The sequence below is a fragment of the Anabas testudineus genome, chromosome 12 (genome assembly GCF_900324465.2).
Source record: "Anabas testudineus chromosome 12, fAnaTes1.2, whole genome shotgun sequence".
In the NCBI taxonomy this organism is placed as follows: domain Eukaryota; kingdom Metazoa; phylum Chordata; class Actinopteri; order Anabantiformes; family Anabantidae; genus Anabas; species Anabas testudineus.
Genome location: NC_046621.1, coordinates 7,858,780 through 7,878,430, shown reverse-complemented (window position 1 = coordinate 7,878,430; position 19,651 = coordinate 7,858,780). Strand labels below are relative to the sequence as shown.

Here is a 19,651-nt window from a genome sequence, read left to right as displayed (position 1 = left end):
GTGGTGCATTACATATCTTAGCTGTAATTTCTTTTAAGCACAGCATCAGTGTCATTATTTAGCTGTCATCAGTCAACAGGACATGCACGCTAATGTCATTAGTGCTAACAAGCTTGGTGGTGCTTTGCATCATAATGACAATATTAGCAATTTGTGGTTGTTAAATTCCATGGTAACAGTACAGAGTTTTAGAAATATGCAACATGACTTTGTTACACATAAGGCACTACTTTTGCAGGTTTAAAGAAAATTAAGCTCAATAAAAAGAAACAGTTAAAAACAACATATATATTGATTTATAACTTTACATATCATGTAATGTAATGATGTGACTGCTATGAATCATAAGTCAAACAGGTCTTGCCCACTTGGACATCAGGTTGTGTTACACTATAGTTTGCCATTTATTTTGTCCATTACTTTAATAAGATAAGCAGATAAGCAGTATTACACTGAAAATTAGAAATCTCTGGGGAAACTATGCCTATCTGCAGAATATTGCCAAAAAAGATAAATAGCTATTTCACTAATGGATGCTCAAGTGACAATGGACAGTTTGTATTTGTTGCTATCCTTCCCAATGAAAAACCCTCTCCATAATGGAATGTGTTTCTGGCAGAAGAAAAACAACCATGACAGAACCAGTACAGAAAATTAAAATTCAAGGTAAAAGACAACTCAGTACTCATTACACAGTCTGACTGCCAAAAAATAAGATGCAGTGCAAGATCGCTACAGCAATAACTGCTTGGCACCAAACGCCACATGCTGCCCATGGCAAAATACGAGGCTCTCACATGAGACAAAATACTGCCACTCGATATTTTTCGAGTGTGCATGTGTGTGCGTTGTGGTGTTTTATGCTGCCACCTGGGCTGCTACAGCCATGCAGAGAGCAGCTTGTACATCTGACATTTTAAAATAATGCACTCTAAAACAACAACAATGGCAAAAAAATATGGCTTTAACAATAACAATAGAGGCATCATCCTCTTTGACACACTCTATAAATATTTAACATGTTGTATTCACCTCTTGCACAGGGAATTCTCTGCAAAACTAAAATTAAAACTTATGGAACCAAGCTGGTGGAGACTCTCAGCCAAGAGCCCCACATATTTGACAAAGGACTTTAAAGCTAACAGCTGCTGATTAATCACGATGGGTCTAAATTACTGGCTGGCTCTCAACCGGGTATAGAGCTGGATGCCCAGTGCACTTAGAACCTCCTTTGCATGTACTTGACAGCTGCACAGAGTAAGTGCCACTTCAGCCTATTTAGCTGCATCTTTCTACTTCTTCTGCAGTGAGCTAAAAATAGCTGCTAAACACAATGTGTGCACACATTCAAGTTCAATTAACTAGATTAACCAGTTTACTAACTATTGCTTTTCAGTGTTCACTGTCTTAAGTGTTTCAAAGTACAATCCATAACCTCACTATAAGGGTTTTATTGCACACATGACATTACATTACACTTTTTTTAGTTGCTGTAGAATATTTAAAAAAAGCTATTAGTGACTTTTTCTTGCCATTGCACTCAAATTGCATGAGATAAAATTAAGTTAATGTTGCTATGATAAAAATAGACAGCAACATTAATTAGTATGACAGAAAAATAAGGAAATACTGTTTATTTAAATTTTAATTACTGCTGTCACAGTTAAAGAGAAATAAATCAGCAAATGATGGAGGTCAGGCTAGTTTTAAAGAATGGTGGGCTTTAATGATCCACTGTGAAGTTTGCAAGACTTTTTCTAGATGTATGTATTTTTTTACCAGTGATAATAAGACAAGGTTTGGAGGAGCTGAGGAGTTAGAAAAAGTTTTTTTTCTTTAGGGTAAAAAAATAGATGTCTTAATAGCTTAATAGTCCAACAGGATTTTAAGTTATTTTAAAAATTATTTCAGAATCTAGAACATGTTTTTTGTTTGTTTGTTTTTCATCTAATTTCTGTTGTTTATAGTTTGCTTGGGGTTTTATTGCCTTCTGCTGTTCCCAGCATATGTGTCAACTGTGGATTATTTAACTGCGAGGCTCTAAGTGAGACCCACTGTCCCTGCCTTTACGATTATGTTTGAATGAATCTTAGTATAACTGATTTATTTATATCATTAAGTTTAGGTCTTCAATCTCCATGACCGTGCAGACATGCTGAGATATACATGCACAAGCATACATTAGACATTTAGTATCTTGTACTTATCTTTTAGAAAAAATGTTTATGTCAATGTAGGTAAAATAAATCCATTATAAGTTTTGGATATGGCTGAATTGGTCTTTAACGCCTATGATTTTATTCTCTCTTTGTATTTCCCACCCCCTGAGTGCCTGTGACTGTCTTAAGTTGTTATTGTGATGTCAGTCCAGTAATAGTTCATATTATACCCCCTCCGGCTTCCTGCCAAAAGTAAAATCTACTCTTTATAATTGACAAAACGAGTAGAGTAAGTTGTGCTGACAGTAGTTTCCTCTGAATCTTGAGTAGTGGTAGGAATCTAGATTCAAGATTCAAACTTTATTAATCCCATAGGGAAATTATTTATCCTTGTTACAGTTGCTCTCAATTTAGACAGGAGAAAACCAAAAACCACAAAAGATCTACGTAACATAAATACAAAATTCAATATATACACAGAATACCGAAAGGTAAGACTGTCCACCACTGTCTGGTACTCTGTGATGTCTCTACCCTGAATACAACCTACTACAACTGCAGAGTCATCAGAGAACTTCTGAAGATGGCAGAGGTCTGAGTCGTACCTGAAGTCGGAGGTGTAGAAGGTGAGAAGGAAGGGAGACAGAACTGTCCGACACAGTTCTGCAGGTGGACGTACTGGGGGCAGTTGGTGAGGTAGTCCATAGTCCACGAATTCAGGGGAATGGCAACATGCATGTCTTTTAAGTTGTCACATTTCATATGTAGGGTTTCCCTCTCTTCTTAGGGTTGATACAAATGGAATTTTATTCCACATTACACATTTTTTGCAGCTGTGTCTGATTTCAACAGTGTATATGTGATTTTTCATTATGTGAAAAGGTTCATAGTACTGTTAGGTCCACTGTGAATGAAAACCCCACACTGCTTTTTTTCCCCCCCATCTTTCAACCACTTTCAATTCACTAGATTGTGTGGATGAGATCCAACAGCTTTTACCACACCATTACATAAGTCACAGCCAACCACTTCCACTACATGCACTCAAAAAAGCCAAATGTACGGACGATTTCTACTCAGTGCAAAAAGATGATGAGCCAAAGAGCACAAGTGACTTTTAAAGATAGTCGAACATGTTTCAATCAAACTAGACTCTTGAAAGCTTTTTCTATTTAGCGTGGACAATGATGAAATTTGGGAATAGTTACTAAATGTGAAAGGGTTAATGTACTGATTATGCCAAAGAGATTTATGTCATACACGGTGCAGTACACATTTTTTTGCTCAATCACTCAATAGTATGAAATGTTTGCTTAAGAGCCAACACAAGTTGTTCTGTTGGCTGATTCAACAGAGATGAGGGGGGCTGTCCTTGGTGCACCTGTCTTGTAATCGTCAAAAAAAAGCATGAGATGTATGTGTGTGTGTGTGTGTGTGTGTGTGTGTGTGTGTGTGTGTGTGTGGACGTGTCTGTGTGCGCGCGCACATGTGTGTGTCCTCAATGTGGGACTTTATCTTGATCCACAGCAGCTGCCCCTCAAGCACAATGACAAGAACACTCATCCAAATGTTCTTTGTGTATAGTGGAACAGAGGCATAGAATCAAATCTGCTCTGTTTTCAAATGGAGCCAAATTCTATTTGTTCATTTCTCTCAACAATACTTTGTCCTAATCACATTACCACAGTTGATGCAAAAAAGTTGACTAGACATAAAATAAGCACTTTTATCTGCAACCCAGCATGAATAATAATTTCCATTTTCTCTTTAAATGTTGGATACAATGAAACATTGTGAAGCAGTTTGTTATCATGTTTCCTTTATTCATGATTTATTTCTATGTGGACTTCCATAATAACTGGCATTTCAGTGTTTGAGTGTTTATTATTAAGAAGCAATCTCAAGTCTTCTGGTCAGCATTTGTTCATACATGTATGTCTGCTTTTGATGGCATGTAAATGATATCACTGAGTAAGTCAGTGACATGCTCACCTCTAAATGGACAAATACTACGCCATGATCCAGAGAGTGCCGATTTCAAATTAAGTCTTTATTATAAAATGTCCCATTCATCCAGAGAGAATGTGCTTTACAAAGGAGGCATAGTTGATACATCCATTGGCGTCCTCTTGTCCAGCCATCAGTCTGTCCACTTCGTCTTCTGTCATCCTCTCACCCAGTGTTGCCAGCACATGACGCAGCTCTGCTCCCATGATTGTGCCATTGCCTTCCTTGTCAAAAACCCTGAGCCCCTCCACAAAGTCCTCAAAGTTGCCTTGATCTTTTGCACGGGAAATATGTTGAAGCATCGGCAGAAAGGTCTCAAAATCCACCATTTTAGTGCTCATGTCTTCTGGCCGTGGTTTCCCCAGCACTTTCAGCACATCTGCATTGGTAGGGTTCTGGCCCAGAGCTCGCATCACATCCCCACATTGGGCATATGTGATCTTCATTTCCCCAGTGGGTGTCCGGTCGAACAAGGTGAAGGCCTCCTTGAACTCCTCAATCTGGTCGGCAGTGTACTCAAGAGTGATGCTCTTGGGGTCAAACTCAGGCTCCTTGGGGGGCTCAGGCAGTGGCTCCGGAGGTGGTGCTGGCTTAGCAGCTGGAGCTGCATCCTTCTTAGGCTCTGGCTTTTTGGGCTCAGGTTTCTTAGGTTCGATCTTCTTTGGTGCCATGTTGTGAAGGAACTGATAGAGGAACTTGTACTAGCAACAAGCAATAGTCTGAATGAATTGGAAGAGTAAAGTGATTCCCAAGCACACAGGGACACCTCCTCTTCCAAAGCTTTTATATGTGCTTTCTCTAGGGAGCCAGATAGCAATTTCCAGCAGCACACTATAAAAGGAAGAAACCCAAAATAGATCTCCATAGCAAGTGATGTCAACATTAAGTATTGTTCTCAGCTGCTGTCATCTAGCCGACAAGGCTATTTGCTGTCATTAGCGAGGGTCCAGTTGCATTAGGCTGAAAATGCTCTGTCTTTCTGATGGACAAAGGGATCAGAGCACAGACAATGTATCAGCCCACGAGGGAGAGGGACTAAAATAGCTCCCCAACTGGTGAAAGTCTGGAAATCAAAGTTTTCTAGTAGCTTCTATTTATTGGTTTGCTTTCCCAGACCATTGTTGTAGCTACTGCACGCGCAGTTAATTCTTCATGTCAGAGGTCTCAGGAGGGCTAAGCACACTTTGGGACTTGTTATTATGGATTTATATACTTATTATTATTATTTATACTGTCTCAAAAGGAGGGCTTTCTCTTTTGGGAGAGTAACATGACAGGTCATGAAAGTGCATTAAATATGCCTTCAAATGTATGCTATAACATAGCTTTTAAAAAACACGCAGTCTGCCAAAGCTTTATTTTTAATAGGAAATATATTAGGATAGTATCATTGTTCAATGATTCATTTAGGGATTTAGCAATTTCTCATTTCCCACATAAACGATAGCTTGCATTTCCCCTATCACCGAGCAGCTTAGAGTCTTCCAGCATATTGAAGAACCTGGCAAGCTCTCACAGATCCTAAAGGGACTCTTAATTAATGCTTTATTAAAGGCTGATGTATTGGAAAGGTCAACCAGTTAAGCCCATAAATGTTAAAAATAGATTCAGTGCCAGAATCAACTGTAAGCAACTGACAATATATATTATACATTGTCTTCTCCAAATGCCTCATTAGAGCAATCATTAGAGAATGATCAAGACAGTTTCCAATAAAGATATATGTTCACTTGAATGCCTGCTTTTGTAATCATTTTATAATAATAATAATAATTTGTAAAAATATTGGGCCTCCATATGTTTGACTTGTATCATTCAGTGTTTCGGCAAGGCCTAATATTTTTATGCTCATTGTCCACTATATTTTAAAAGTCAAAATATAGGGTTTAAAAGGTGAAACTCAAGACAAGCAATTCCAATATGCATGTAGTTTATAATGCAATATGTCACTTAATGAGTGATAAATTAACCATCAAAAGGATAAATACATATATAAATATATAGAATGTATATGTTTCACAATGTTAATCATAGCAACTTTTTATTTTTATGCATGCATTAAAGTTTACCAACTTAGTTTAAGACAGCTGAAGGCTGCAATGCAATAATCACGTTTACCCTTCTCTAGCTTGTTGTCAGTCCCCCTTGATCTGTCAATCTAAAGCCCCTAAGTCCTTGGACAATGTAATTTTAGTGTGTAGGTGTGTGTGTGTCCATATATGTGTTTGTATTGATGTCCTTAGCCTAAGATCATTATCTCCCTTGTCTTTGCTTTTGCGGTCAGATGGTTAGTAAAACTGACAGCTAATTTGTCGTCTTTTGGTGTGTATGTGAATGTCAGAGTGTGAGTGCAGTTCTGAACTGAAACACTAAAGGTGTAAGATTTCCAGTTATTTCCTTCATGGCTCCCACTGAAGAACAGAAGCAGTGAAATGTTTCACTGATTTATCTCATTTGATATCCTTATTCACTCGGATGTGTTACTGGTACGAGTAATGATTACTGTATTTTGCTCAGCGCAGGGTTCCGATTAATCCATATATGGTACTGTACATCAACAATCCCTGCTTTCATGATAGTACATGGTGCAATTTAATCCTCTCTCATTCGTGGTAACCTCAAGGTTAGAGCTGCTGCTTTATCGAACCGTCCCTTGGATGTGCATAGATGTGGCATTGCTGGATTGGTCACGAAGAGGCAGACTTATTGTTGCTGTTATTTTGTCAAACTTCCTTCAAACAACGCTTCAATCAGTGCACTGCAATTGCAATGAGTGAACTAGTCGATTGTTGCTTTCAGCAACTGAAGTTAATCAAGGGGTGATTTCATTGGTTCCTATGATCTTTAAAAAGCTGTAGCAGATCTGAAAAAAATAATTACAATACACACACATTTGATTTGATTGAATTGATTGTCTCTCATTTTCAAAAGATCCACTTAAACTTTGGGGCATTAAAAAATAGACGATGTACTGTTTTGATGAACTTTTTATGATATGTTTTATGGTTTTTGTGCAGATCTTCAACTGGAATTATATAGATTATATAAAGAAAGTCAGTCCATACTGAAGAAAAATATTTAATAGTTAAATATTGTTTCTTTTGTTTTGAGTAATTAGCACTAAGATAAGAATACATAACTAAACGACTAACAAAGCATGGCAGTATGGTGTCAAAATGTAAGTTTATATGTAGGCATGAACCAAACTGTGTTCTTTCAGTTCATATCGACAGATAGAGTATGTACATGATTTCAAATTTGACAGCATAAGTGCACAGAAAGCAAACAGTGATCAGAGACCTGGATGATGTTAAAATCAAATGTAGAATGATTAAAACCAATACACGATTCATGAGAAGATTTGAGTGCCCTTAAATACCCTCACTGCTCTATCTACCCCAGATGACGCTCATTCAACCTGTAAGTGAGCTGCATCAAAATGTGTCTTGTCTGCATTTCTTATTATATACTGATGTGGATTTATGGTGTTACCTTTGTAGACAGCAAAGGCTCTGCTGCACTTAGTCAAATCATTTTTTTTTAAATGAGAGTGGATGATGTAAAATGTGGCTCTGGCTCATTCATAGGCTGACAAAGCAGCTATGCAAAACGGGATGCATGTATATTTATCATTGCATACAGTTAACTATAAATGAAGACCATGAACACAGAATGTGCTAGAATGTTTATCGTTGTATGTTCTGTAACTTTCTTGATCATGATCAGCCCACCAGCAAATGGATAAGTCGACTATAAATAAAATAAAATGTCACAGCTGTGTGTCAGTCAGTACTGATCCGATTGTACATTGTTGTACTGGTATCACAATAGCTATACAGTATATTGTATAAATATTCTAGAACATACACGCACACAAAAAAGGCTAAAACTATATCCACAAAATCCCTATCTAAATTCAGTCATTCCTTTTTAACTCCACTAAGTATCTCCTTCCCTCTAAATGTGACGTGTGCTTGCATGCCTGTGTTTTGTGGAGGTCTTCATAGGGTTTGTTTATATCTGTGTGACCAGGCGTAGAGAGGGTGGTCAAAGACAGCAAGCCCTTAATCCCTGAGATAACACTGGGAATGACGACAGGCAGACCACTGGTCTGGCCTGGCCTGGGCTAATAAAAAAGAGTGACTGAGACAGCGGTTACATTCCTCCTATGGCTCTGATAGGGTGTGACTCAGACTATAAAGATTTGGTGTTTTGTTAAGTGGCTAAAAAAGGAAGCGAACATGGATCCTTGCATCTCACTGAGGCCCGTTTGACTGATCTGTACATAGAACGGTTTACTTTCTTTAATGTTGCAAAAAATAAATTGAAATCATCCCAGTAAATCCCCAAATAGTATAAATACTTTCTATACATTAGTTGTCCAACAAGGTTCAATGCCCCCCCCACAGAATGAGAGCTTTAACATAGATCTTAGTGACTTCTATAGATAGAGCACGTTTGAATCAGCTCATTTCTAACCGGGTCCATTTTTCTGTTTTATAGCGTTGTGAAGAGCTGTACAAACCTTCTCTTATGAGTCCAGTACTAATATTGCATTGTTATAATTAAACGGCTGTTGCGAGAACCAGCTTACATGCATCTGTGTAAACAATTTAATTAAGACCATGTTTGATGAATTATAGTGGGTGAAGGCACTGCCTGTTCTAATACTTCAGTTTCTAAATTACACCAGACATCCATGTGTTCATTCTCCTGGCTCACCTCATACTCTTTCCCCCCTGCTCACAATGATAGAAATTGAAAAACTACAAAAAGGGAAAGTGCATTTCACACTCTACTGAAGCAAAGCAAGCAATTTGAAATTAATCAAAACACAATAAGTTTACAACATGATAAAGAGGAGCTGTATATGAAATGAGCAGAGTTAATTTGTGATATCCGGCCCTCTATTTTGTATGTCACTATTTAAAATAGTAGTAGCCAAGAGTTGCATTTGGGCTAAATTACATTATACATGGGGAATTTGAAATATTTGCATAATACACAGTAAAAGCCTGAATGTAAAGACGCAGATATCCTTTTTGGGGTAAATCAGATTCACAAATCCTCTTTGGAGACTCAAATAACAGACTGTACATGTGCTCTCTGCGGAAAAAGCCCTCAAGGGAGCAGAATTTTGTTTCTTTCATTCAGACAGTTATATATATATATAGAAGTGACCTTTGTTGTTATAAAAAAAAAAGAAAAGTAGCCTACTCCATCAGTGAAGCCAAGCATTGAATGTCAGCACTCGCAATAACAATAGCACTGACTTAACCCAGTGAACCTTGAATCAAAGAGGAGCACATTCCACACCTAGGGTCAGATTATCATATGTGATTCAGACAATGAGTGTATCCTGTTTCATTAGAGGGGCCCCATCAGAAATACCAGTCCAGTTTAAAAATCAAGCAGAAAATGAATTTACCTGATTTAAATAAAGCAGGTATTGATAGAAAGAATGCATGAATTTGACCATGTATTAAGTTATGTTTGATGACATTCAGTATTACAATGTTGCAAGTTGGATTATAAATATGCCAATTATAATACATAATGACTTAATGCTGAAATGTTCTATCAATCGCTATATGAGCTTCCTATTATCTTTAATCCATATTTGTTTAATCTATATTTGTCATTATTTATCTATAAGGTACAAAAGTCTGCACCAAACAATAGTTGAGAGATCACAGTGTACACTACATCCCCCTCACTAGGAATGAGCACTATGGCTGCTTCTCACAAGCTTGGCTTGAAATTCTGACGGGGAGATTAGGGAAGTTTCCAAGCTATTCATACCCCCCCTCACCACTCTCCACAGAGTACTTGGCTTGGTGGCAGAATCCTCTGCTGTTCAGCCGGACTGGGCTATTTCCGATGTGCCTCTGATGCTGTGTTTGGAGCGTGTCTCTGAATGGCTTGTACCTGTTTATCCCAGCAGCACACAGGCTTATAAGATGTTTTCCTCAAAGCTTACCAGGTGCTTTTCTCAGCTGGAATGGTTGTGTGTTTACAGTAATTCAGATCCTTAATCCTAGCAAAAATGGACTAAGCATGTCTTCACAGTGCTTTTACTATCACAGAAATGTTGACTCTAAACTTTACCTTTTTTTTGCATATATTATAATTTGTCCATGTACTCTTTTCTGCACAGTGACCAATGGAACAGAAAAACAAGAACAATCGCACCACCGTTACACAAACCAGAACCTATCTCATAAACAAAAGAGATTTGCATGGGCCTATATTTAATTCATAAAGATGCTGTGTTGACATAAAATTAGCCCAGGAAACAATCCCAGTGACCACACAGAGTTACTAATTTCACAGATATTGGAACATTGACAAAATGCTTTATCTTTGCTATTACTGAGGTACTAATATCTAATTTTTGTTCTGCTTCAGCTGTTTATATACACAACACAAAAGGGTGAATCACCTGGCTTGTTTTTCCAACAACATGACCCTGGTACTGCAACTTTAATATGAGCTAACTAATGGTTTAGTTATTTTTTTTAGTTTAGTAACTTTCATTTTCATTAAATCTCTCTCTCAGCCAAAATAAATGAAAAGTCCAAACCTACAGTTCTCTTTCCATTGATGTTCACTGCTGTAAGTGCTCATCCTTCTCAAACCACTGTGCCTGCTGAGGCAGACATGATGAGGCAAGGTCAGTTGCTGGGCAACAGAAGAAGCAGTCATGTACACAGGCTGCTCTTTGACAAATCTGGGGCTTCGTCCAGCAAGGCCAGTGACTCTGTTCAGCTGTAGATGTGACCACTGAACAGAATGGAGGATATACATGCTTTCTAGTGACAAGAATATTGGACTGCACTGTGGCTGATTCCACTGTGCAGATAAGTGGAGTGAAGCTTCTCACTTCTTGTCACTTGAAATGCTACTCAATTAGCTATCACACTAAGATAATCCCTTTCTGCAGGACACACAGCAAATTGGCTAAAGTAAGTGTTTTCAGTGTGTGGATATAGTCGTGCATTGCAACAATGGAGAAAAAATATATTTCTGCAGTTTATTACTTTCAAAATATGCACAGGATACGTAGTGTTTGTAAAGTGAGATATACAAAAAATTTACAATTTTGCTTATTGATTTTTGCTATAGTCTGTTGTATCCAATTCATTGCTCACTTTCTATTCTTCTTCTGCTTCATTTTCATCTTGTGTTTTCTGTTTAACCTGAAGTTGTATGATATCAGTGATATCAATTAAAATCAAATCAGTGATCTTTAGTGTTCAGCAGTCACAAAACTATATTATATACTATAAACTAAAACATATAAAGAGTGCGAGACAACAGGCTGTTCTGCATATACAGTATGGGGCTTTGTGTGATGTGTTTAACTGCATGTGGCATAAAGTGATCCAGCATCACTGTATTTACAAGCTTGTCATATTACATGAAAAAAGACACTTTGGTGATCCATTTAAAGGCTCTGTTCATTAGCTGGCTGTCAACTCCTGAAGGTGAGAATATGAAAATTGCATTGCAATGATAGGTATCATTGGAAATGGGACTTTTATATTTTTAGTCCACTTCCTGTATCACAGAGAAAATTCTATTTAATAGGGGCTTGTCTGACACGATGAGGTTGCTATGCTGTATTTTCCGTATATTTTCCAAAAATCCGAGAATGCACTTGGTAGTTGACACATTCACAATTTCAATCTGGGTGAATGGAAAAGCTTGAATCGTTTTTCAAATCAACATTTGTACAGGAAATCATACAACTTTCCACTCAGTTTTCAATCTTTCATATCTAATCTAACATTGATGATTTCAACAGCACCGCAGGCTATAAATTTATTGGGAACTAATCAGTCCTGCTGCCCTTTACAGAGACGGAGATGGACATTATAAATGTCACAAAGATAATACACTTTATCTGAGACTTAAATTAATTGCTTTATCCATGCCAAATTGGAATGTCTTTTATTGGCATGTAGCAACAAATGTGTATAGTAGCTTGATGAAAGTGCTTTCTCATCTACCCTTCCTGTGCTCAATGCTCAATGCTGTTGTCACTACTACATAGCCACTGGAAGGGGCTACATCAATATTTAACTTTATTAGACAAAACATGTCCACAAAGAATCTAAAAGTGTCTAACTACAACATCTAGTGTTTGCCCTGGATACATAGTTGCGTCGCATTGCACACTTTGTGGAGGACATAAATAAAATAATGTATTTTTTATGCGAGTAAGAAAGCAACTCTACCAACAAGCTTTGGAAGAAAAATGGATTTCTAAATGGACATCTATAGCAGATTTTGGTCACATTATGTTTAATTTAGAGTTTCTATTTTATTCTGGGGCTCTACTGATATAAGATTATACACTTTTGAAGTAAAAAAAAAATGCAAGTACATGTGATAATACCTCTTTAAGCAACAGCTCCTCTGGCCTTGAGACTAAAACATGCCCAGTTGAACAGCCCCAGCCTTCCAGCAACAATTGGCCCATTGTGAACCCTCCAACCCACAAGGGAAATAAGCTTTACATACATTTTTGCATGATTTTCGTGGAGTCACTTTAGCATTCACTGCGCTGTAAGCTTGCAACGTGTATTTAACACTGCAGATGGAAAAGGGTATGTGAGCTGGTCAGCTTCATATGTGTAAACAGCAGGTTTTTCAACATAGTTACAGTAAGACAAGTTCTTTCAGTCGCTGCTTTGACTTTGCAAATTAGCTCCCACTAAGTACCTGAACTGCTTCATTAACTTTCCAGAAAGTCACCTTCCCTAAATGTAGAGATACAAATAATTTTGTTTCATCATTTAGGTACAGGTACTGTATTTAAATGCTTTCAGTTCTCTTATCACAGACATGTTGAGGCTAACAATTAGTAAGCTGCTGCAGTCCCTGAAAACACAATCTCTCATGGTGGTAGTTGTAAACATTTTCTGTTTTCTGTACCTGAGGGCACTTTTTACAGTTTCATACACTGGATATGTAGAGACTTCATTTGTTTGCTCATCATTGCATCCATTTTATACATTTGAAAGAGATCACACGTGCCACAGGTTAGACAAACGGCATCTGGATGCTCACTCAAATTCACTTTAAGTTGTTTTCTTTTCAGCAACATGCACAAAACGCATTTAGCAGCGAGAAGATATACCAGTCAGATAAAGTGTGAAGGCAAAACAAAACAAATCAGATAAACAACTGTGCACGTTGCTGACGGGGCCTTTCATTTTTTGCAGGTGCTCATGCTATATCCATCGTTTAAAGATTGCAAGATTTTTATTGAACTAAATGGTATGCACAAGTAACAGCTGGGGTCGCTACATCAAAATATAATGAGCGCATAAATAAAGACAGAGATTATTATGAGAAATACAGAGGCCTGCTGGGATATTACACCTCTCTAAGGTAGCTTGGCTGGATACTAACTAATATCTGCCAATTGATGGGTGTTCTGATGATGTGGGAGACAGGGCTAGGCATCTGGTTATCAAATCATATTATATCCTTAAACCATATGATCAGCAATTCCTTTGTGAACGTACAATTGGTGCAACTCTTGCTCAGGTTTTATTCTGTGCATTACTTAAACAATATTGCTGTTTTGCTTTCTTTTAGGAGCCTTTATGCTTTTACATTGTGAAGGGGCAAGATTATGTATCTTCTTTCTTTATGGACAATTCCTGAAGATATAACAGTAGGTGAGGACGTGTCTAGGCACAAGGGAAAAAACAACTATATAAAAAAAAAATGCACATTTATACAGAATCTATCTCTTCAAGTCTTACATTGTGTTTAAATGAGTAAATATTAGTGTTTGAATAATAGCTAAAAATGTAATGTTTTGAAGATGCAACTATGGCTAGGATTATCATTTGGTTTGGTGTGCTGCCAGAGACAAGAGGTATATAGGGAAAAAAGATTCATTACAAGAGTCAATTATAAGGACCACTAACTGTAAGTAGATCATTTTTACACTCTCATAAATAATGGACTGGAGACTAGCCTCAACTCATTAACTTGCACCAAACAAAATATAAATCCACTAGGCAAAATTATTGACACGGGATGACACAAGAATGGCTTGATGAATGGCTTGATGCAGCAAGGTGTTACGCAGAGATGTGCAAAAACAAACGTGCTCATGGTAAAGAGACAGTGTGCTGGGAAATAAAGTAACCTGCCAAGTGAAACACAAACTGAGGGAAGTTTCTATTTCAGGGAGGTGCTGTATCATACCCTATTGACACGCTTTTGCATAGGTTGCAAACATTTAGAGCAGTACTGACAGATTTTTTTTTTAACCTTGTCTCTTAAAAAAATGCATTTCTACGCAGCTAAACTGATACTCATCATATCAGCGTATATATATCGCCAAAATATCTGACCTTGCAGCAAGTCTAGTTTAGTTTAGTTACAAGCAGATTTCTTTCCCTTTTTATAGTATATTGGTGCAATTTGAGTGAAGCGGGATGTAATTTAAGTTGAGCTGTTGAAGTGAAGCAGCCTGGAGTGGAGCTTTGGAGTGGACCTCCCGGTATCTCACTTTCCATTGATAATTTAACACCTCATTTACATAAATACTATTCTGCAAAAGAAAAAAAAAAAAATCAGAACATGATCATGAGATGGTTATACTGCTATATAAACATTTCACAACTCTAGTTCAATTGGTGTACAATGAGTTTATTAGAAAATGGCAAAGAAAATAATAAATGAGCTGAAAGGTGCTAAAATGACCTGCAGGACGGAGGGAAGGGAACTATTCTCTGTGCTGCTCATCGCTGTGATCAACACCTTACACAGTTGATTCATTATTAAAAAATAGCCCTGTGCTTTGAAAGAGCAACTGTCATTCAATTTTGTCACTCAAACGTGTGCGTGGGGTTTTAATCATTGGCTACATGACATTTGCTTCTACGGCTCTATACAATCATGTCACTCAGATACATATGGTGTGCTGACATATGATATCAAATCATATCCAATCACATCTCTTCTGTGTGCATATGAATGAAGAATATAGATATATAAGTATGAATATAAACTTAAATTGTAAAAACACTGAGCTGAGGTTTGACAAGTCTACTTATATATCTACATATTCCATTAATCTATAATATCCCAACCAAGTGTCACTTGACATGTTGATGGCAGGGATATGAGAGAGTAAGCACCGTAAATGTTAGACCGCTTTATGTGTACATAGAGGACAGGACACTTAAAAAGGAGACTAATATTGCTGTCTATATCTATATAGGTATATAACTATATATGTGTGTGTGTATTTTAATTATTATATACAAGTATTAACAAATATAATGTGCCCAAAACAAACACAAAAAAATTCTGATCTGTCATGTCTTTATTGAGAACAACCATAAAACTACCTTAAAAAATAAAAATACCTATTGATAGTGGAAAAAGTAAGTGAACCCTTTGAATAATGACCTCAAAAAAAAGCTAATTGGAGTCAGGTGTTAGCATAAGTTGAGAAAATTAGCTTGGAGTTGTGGACTAGAGTTGTTTGCTTCTCCATTTGCAGAGATACAGTAAAATCTGTTCCTAGCTATTGCTCTATATTTCTCCTAAGGTGGAGGGGTGTTTGGGGAGTTCAGACTTCACTAGACTCAAAAAATGTGATTTACTTCTCAGGAGACTAAGAAAAGACAGTTGTGAGCAGCACAGTTTTCCTCTGGGTAGTTACAGTATGTGTGTTTGTATGTGTGGTATCTTTTCAGGATGTGTATTTATATGACTGTGTGTGTGTGTGTGTGTGTGTAAACTCTGCTACTAGACCGACAGAAAAACTGGGTTGAAATCTCTAAGACAGGAAGTGCTTGTATTCCTTTTGGTAAATTCAGAATGTGGGAAAAAAAAAACATGACAAGTAGATTTTCCCCAAACCCGATTCTTGAGCTTCCTCTTTTTAATGCAAACATCAGGTCCAACTGCACACACAACACCGACCTTGATTATGACTCAAACACCCACATTTATGTATTTCTGCAGCAAATCAACTACAGCTCTCTCATCAGCCACCTTAGATCCTTCCCAGAAGTGCATTTAACAAATCAATAATTGAATGGGCAATGTGTATAAACCTCCTGAACCGAAATGCTGAGAAATGTAAAAATACAATGCTAAGAGTGCACATCTCTCTGTTTGAAAACCAAAGTCAGAAATATTGTGGCAACTGAATTCAAAAAACAACATCTGCTTACAACCAACTTGCATGAGTTAGAAGATTTTATTTTTGGCTTGACCGTGAACTTGTGTTTTGACGACTGTGATTACATTCTCAGTTTTCTGAAAAGAAAAGAAAAAGTTTCCAGTGTCATGAAAAGGCTACTACTTGTATATCTCATAGTCTTTTACTGTCTGCAAATCAGTCCTGCAGTCTGTTGTCATTATGTTCCAAAAAACTGGAGGAAACACAAAGACAGAACTTGCACTCAGATTCAGATTATACAACCTTTAAAATGCCTATAATAGCTGTAATATACAGTTCTTCGCTGCGTCTGAGTGTATTTGAAGTCACAGTCCACTTCGCACATCCAGAGCTCCATCTAGAATTGCTTTTTATTGCTTTTGTTACTTCTGTCCTTTTAAATTGTGTTTTTGTGTCTCATGCTGTCGCTCTTATTTCATTTACAGTCTATGTGAAGCATTTCGAATAAAGAAAAAAAAAAAAACATTGTTTGAAATGTGCTGTATAAATAAACTTTCCTTTCCTAATATGTCAGCTGCACTCCAGCTAGAGACCTACAGCCACCAAATTATTATGGCATTAACTCTGGCAGCAGAAATACTCCACTGTGATAAGAGTAACCTTTTCCTGAGAAACTACAAAGCCATATTTACTTTTGTCACATGTTTCAGATTCAGCAGTTCTGCTCGATGATTTGCTGAAATGGCTCAGAGTGGATATGTGATGATTTTTTTATGTGGTTGTGGATAGGGATCCACACAGCTAAGAAGACTCTAGTTATTTTATAGTCTTACTACCTGTGACTACACTCTCACTATTGTTTTTGTTTATTTGTTTCTCCATGCTGCACTTGATATATCAACACAACGTCCAAATTACATACAGAGTGCCATGTTGTCTTCCTTTTTAGCCTCTGGGAGATGTAGCTATGCACTCCTGATCATACTTGATGAGGTTTATTTGGCACTCTTGTCTAGCTGTAGGGAAATCTTGTGTGGCAAAACTTTGCTGTGGCCTTCGGGTGTCAAACTTGTTGCAATAGCCATTAAATTGACAGGGAGAACAGCAGAAAGGTCTAAGCTGTACTCAATCTTGGTCTCACACTGACTGGAAGGCAGCACGTAATTTAATAAATTCTTCAGAGAAAATCAGGGAAATGTGAACAGGTGTGTCCCTGCAGGAGAACTGTCCCAGTCTTTGGCAAGGTCTAGAACTCACACCTTCTGTCTAAATTAATGCATTGTTTTAAAGGTATATTTCACAATTGTTTGGCTTGGGAGGCACAGCTCTATAAGGCCGTTTTACAGTCTCTGGGGGGAAAATGTATTCTGAGAGATAATAGACCATAAAATCGGTGGGTTTTGGTTCCTCTGAGACCTTCAATGGCGTAATTTTAAGTTTCTGCTGTGGACTAACAGTCAGTGCTATTAACTGGATATGGTCATGCTGCGTGCTGCTGCAAAACACCCAAACAGCGCCCCTCCACTAGACACAGTTTTATGGAGCACACACCAAACATCCCCATGTTGGTGACTATAGGCTTTGTGACCCACATGGTTAGTATTGCAAAATATCTGCACAGCTCAGTAGTGTTGACAGCATTTACAGCACTTTGGAATTTATTTCAACAAATAAGCACCAGAGTCAAGCACCTACAGTAAATATTTTTAATAATATGCCTGGAAGAAATGACTTGGCAGGACAACTGTGACAGTAGCCCCGTAAAATAACTCCAAAAAATATATTTACACTGTTATATAAAAAATTATATGTATGGGGTGTGAAGAGATTTAAAAAGCAGATAATAGACGCTGCAGTCCAGACATTATAAACTAAGCAGATGTTACACTAGCATAAAAGGAGATTTATGAAGGGTGAAATCTCAAAGGAAATAACAAAAACCTAAGAGGACTGGTGGAAAACAGGGTACTAACAATTGTGAACAGTCTTTCGAGCACAGCAGCGCTTATTTCATGTGTGTTGCGCACATTTATTTCATTTTTTTGTCAGATTAAGCACTAATAAGGTTATTGCATCTGATTAGACAATATTGTTTATTCCTATGCACAGGAGACAGCCATTGCCATAGGCATTATGTTTTCAGGCTGCCATCCCAGTCCTCAGGAACGGAATAACTCAAGAATGCCTTAAGGGAATTTCTTCTCAGAAAGCACGAGCCGATTAGATTCTGGTGGTCAAAGTCAATGTGTTGACTTGACTGTCAACACCCAGACGTAACCGTTTGGCAGAGGAATACAATCACAATGCTGTAATTCTACTACAACTGATAACACTCACTGGATAATGTGAGATAATTTATAGATACATACAAAGATAAACTGTACATAAATAATTATGCCCCATTTTTTGAGTCAAATTCTACCTCCTCTTATTTATTCCTTTGATTATTTGCAACAACACCACACACACACGTGTAACACAAAGAAAGCCAATGCTGAATTAGTGCTTATGTTATGAGCATTACATTACCAACTGATGCTGTATGTGCTACAACAACAATCAGCTACATACAGCTTATATACAGCTCCCACATTAGCTGCCTTCAGGAAGGACACAGATGAAATTAGTAGCTGAAAATACAAGCTGAGTTGCTGCAAGTTTACTTGTTACATGTATACTTAGTTCTCTAGGGTAAGCATGTTGACCAATAGAACATTGGTAACTATTGGAAACCAAATGCCCACTTTCTGTTCAGGAGTAGAGCAGATAAAAAGCATGATATTATGACAAACATTTATTTGTTTTGTATAATTTTCACAAATGGATTCATAGCAACCATTGTTTTAGGAATAGTAACCGTTTCTGTACAAAAGTAACCTTGGAGACATCACGTGAAACAAAATACATCATCATAATTAGGTTTAATAGACAGATTTATTTTCACATATTTGTAATAGACTGCAGTGTACTTTTTTGTAGCGGGCCATGAATTCTAGGAGGAAGTATTTCCCTCAAATTGTGATCTCTCTGAAGTTTCTACTTCTTTGTTTTGGGTCAAGGTGGAGAGTGTTTTGTTACACAGATTTTGGGCAGCACAGCCAGTAACTGGCATACAGCAAAAAAGGTGAAGTGGAAGTCACTCTGATTGAGAAGAACCCACATTAATTATTCCAAAGGCATCTTCCACTGCTGACCAGCAATGTGGAAGACTTTGAAGGACTCGCTGCAGGTGCAGAAGGTGGGGAAAGTCAGCCATGGCCTCCAGGCACAAAGGAGTAGACAAGTGTTCCATTGATACAGGGAATTTAAAAGATACACCTAG

General features: G+C 37.5%; 1 protein-coding gene across 1 annotated transcript; it reads right to left on the bottom strand.

The window, feature by feature from the left end:
* Window positions 1–4,191: 4,191 nt before the first annotated feature.
* LOC113158134 (myosin light chain 4-like) lies at window positions 4,192–4,910 on the bottom strand. Its single transcript, XM_026353848.1, has one exon. It carries the CDS (start codon window positions 4,835–4,837, stop codon window positions 4,229–4,231), a length of 609 nt encoding a protein of 202 aa, XP_026209633.1. The 5' UTR covers window positions 4,838–4,910; the 3' UTR covers window positions 4,192–4,228.
* Window positions 4,911–19,651: the final 14,741 nt, after the last annotated feature.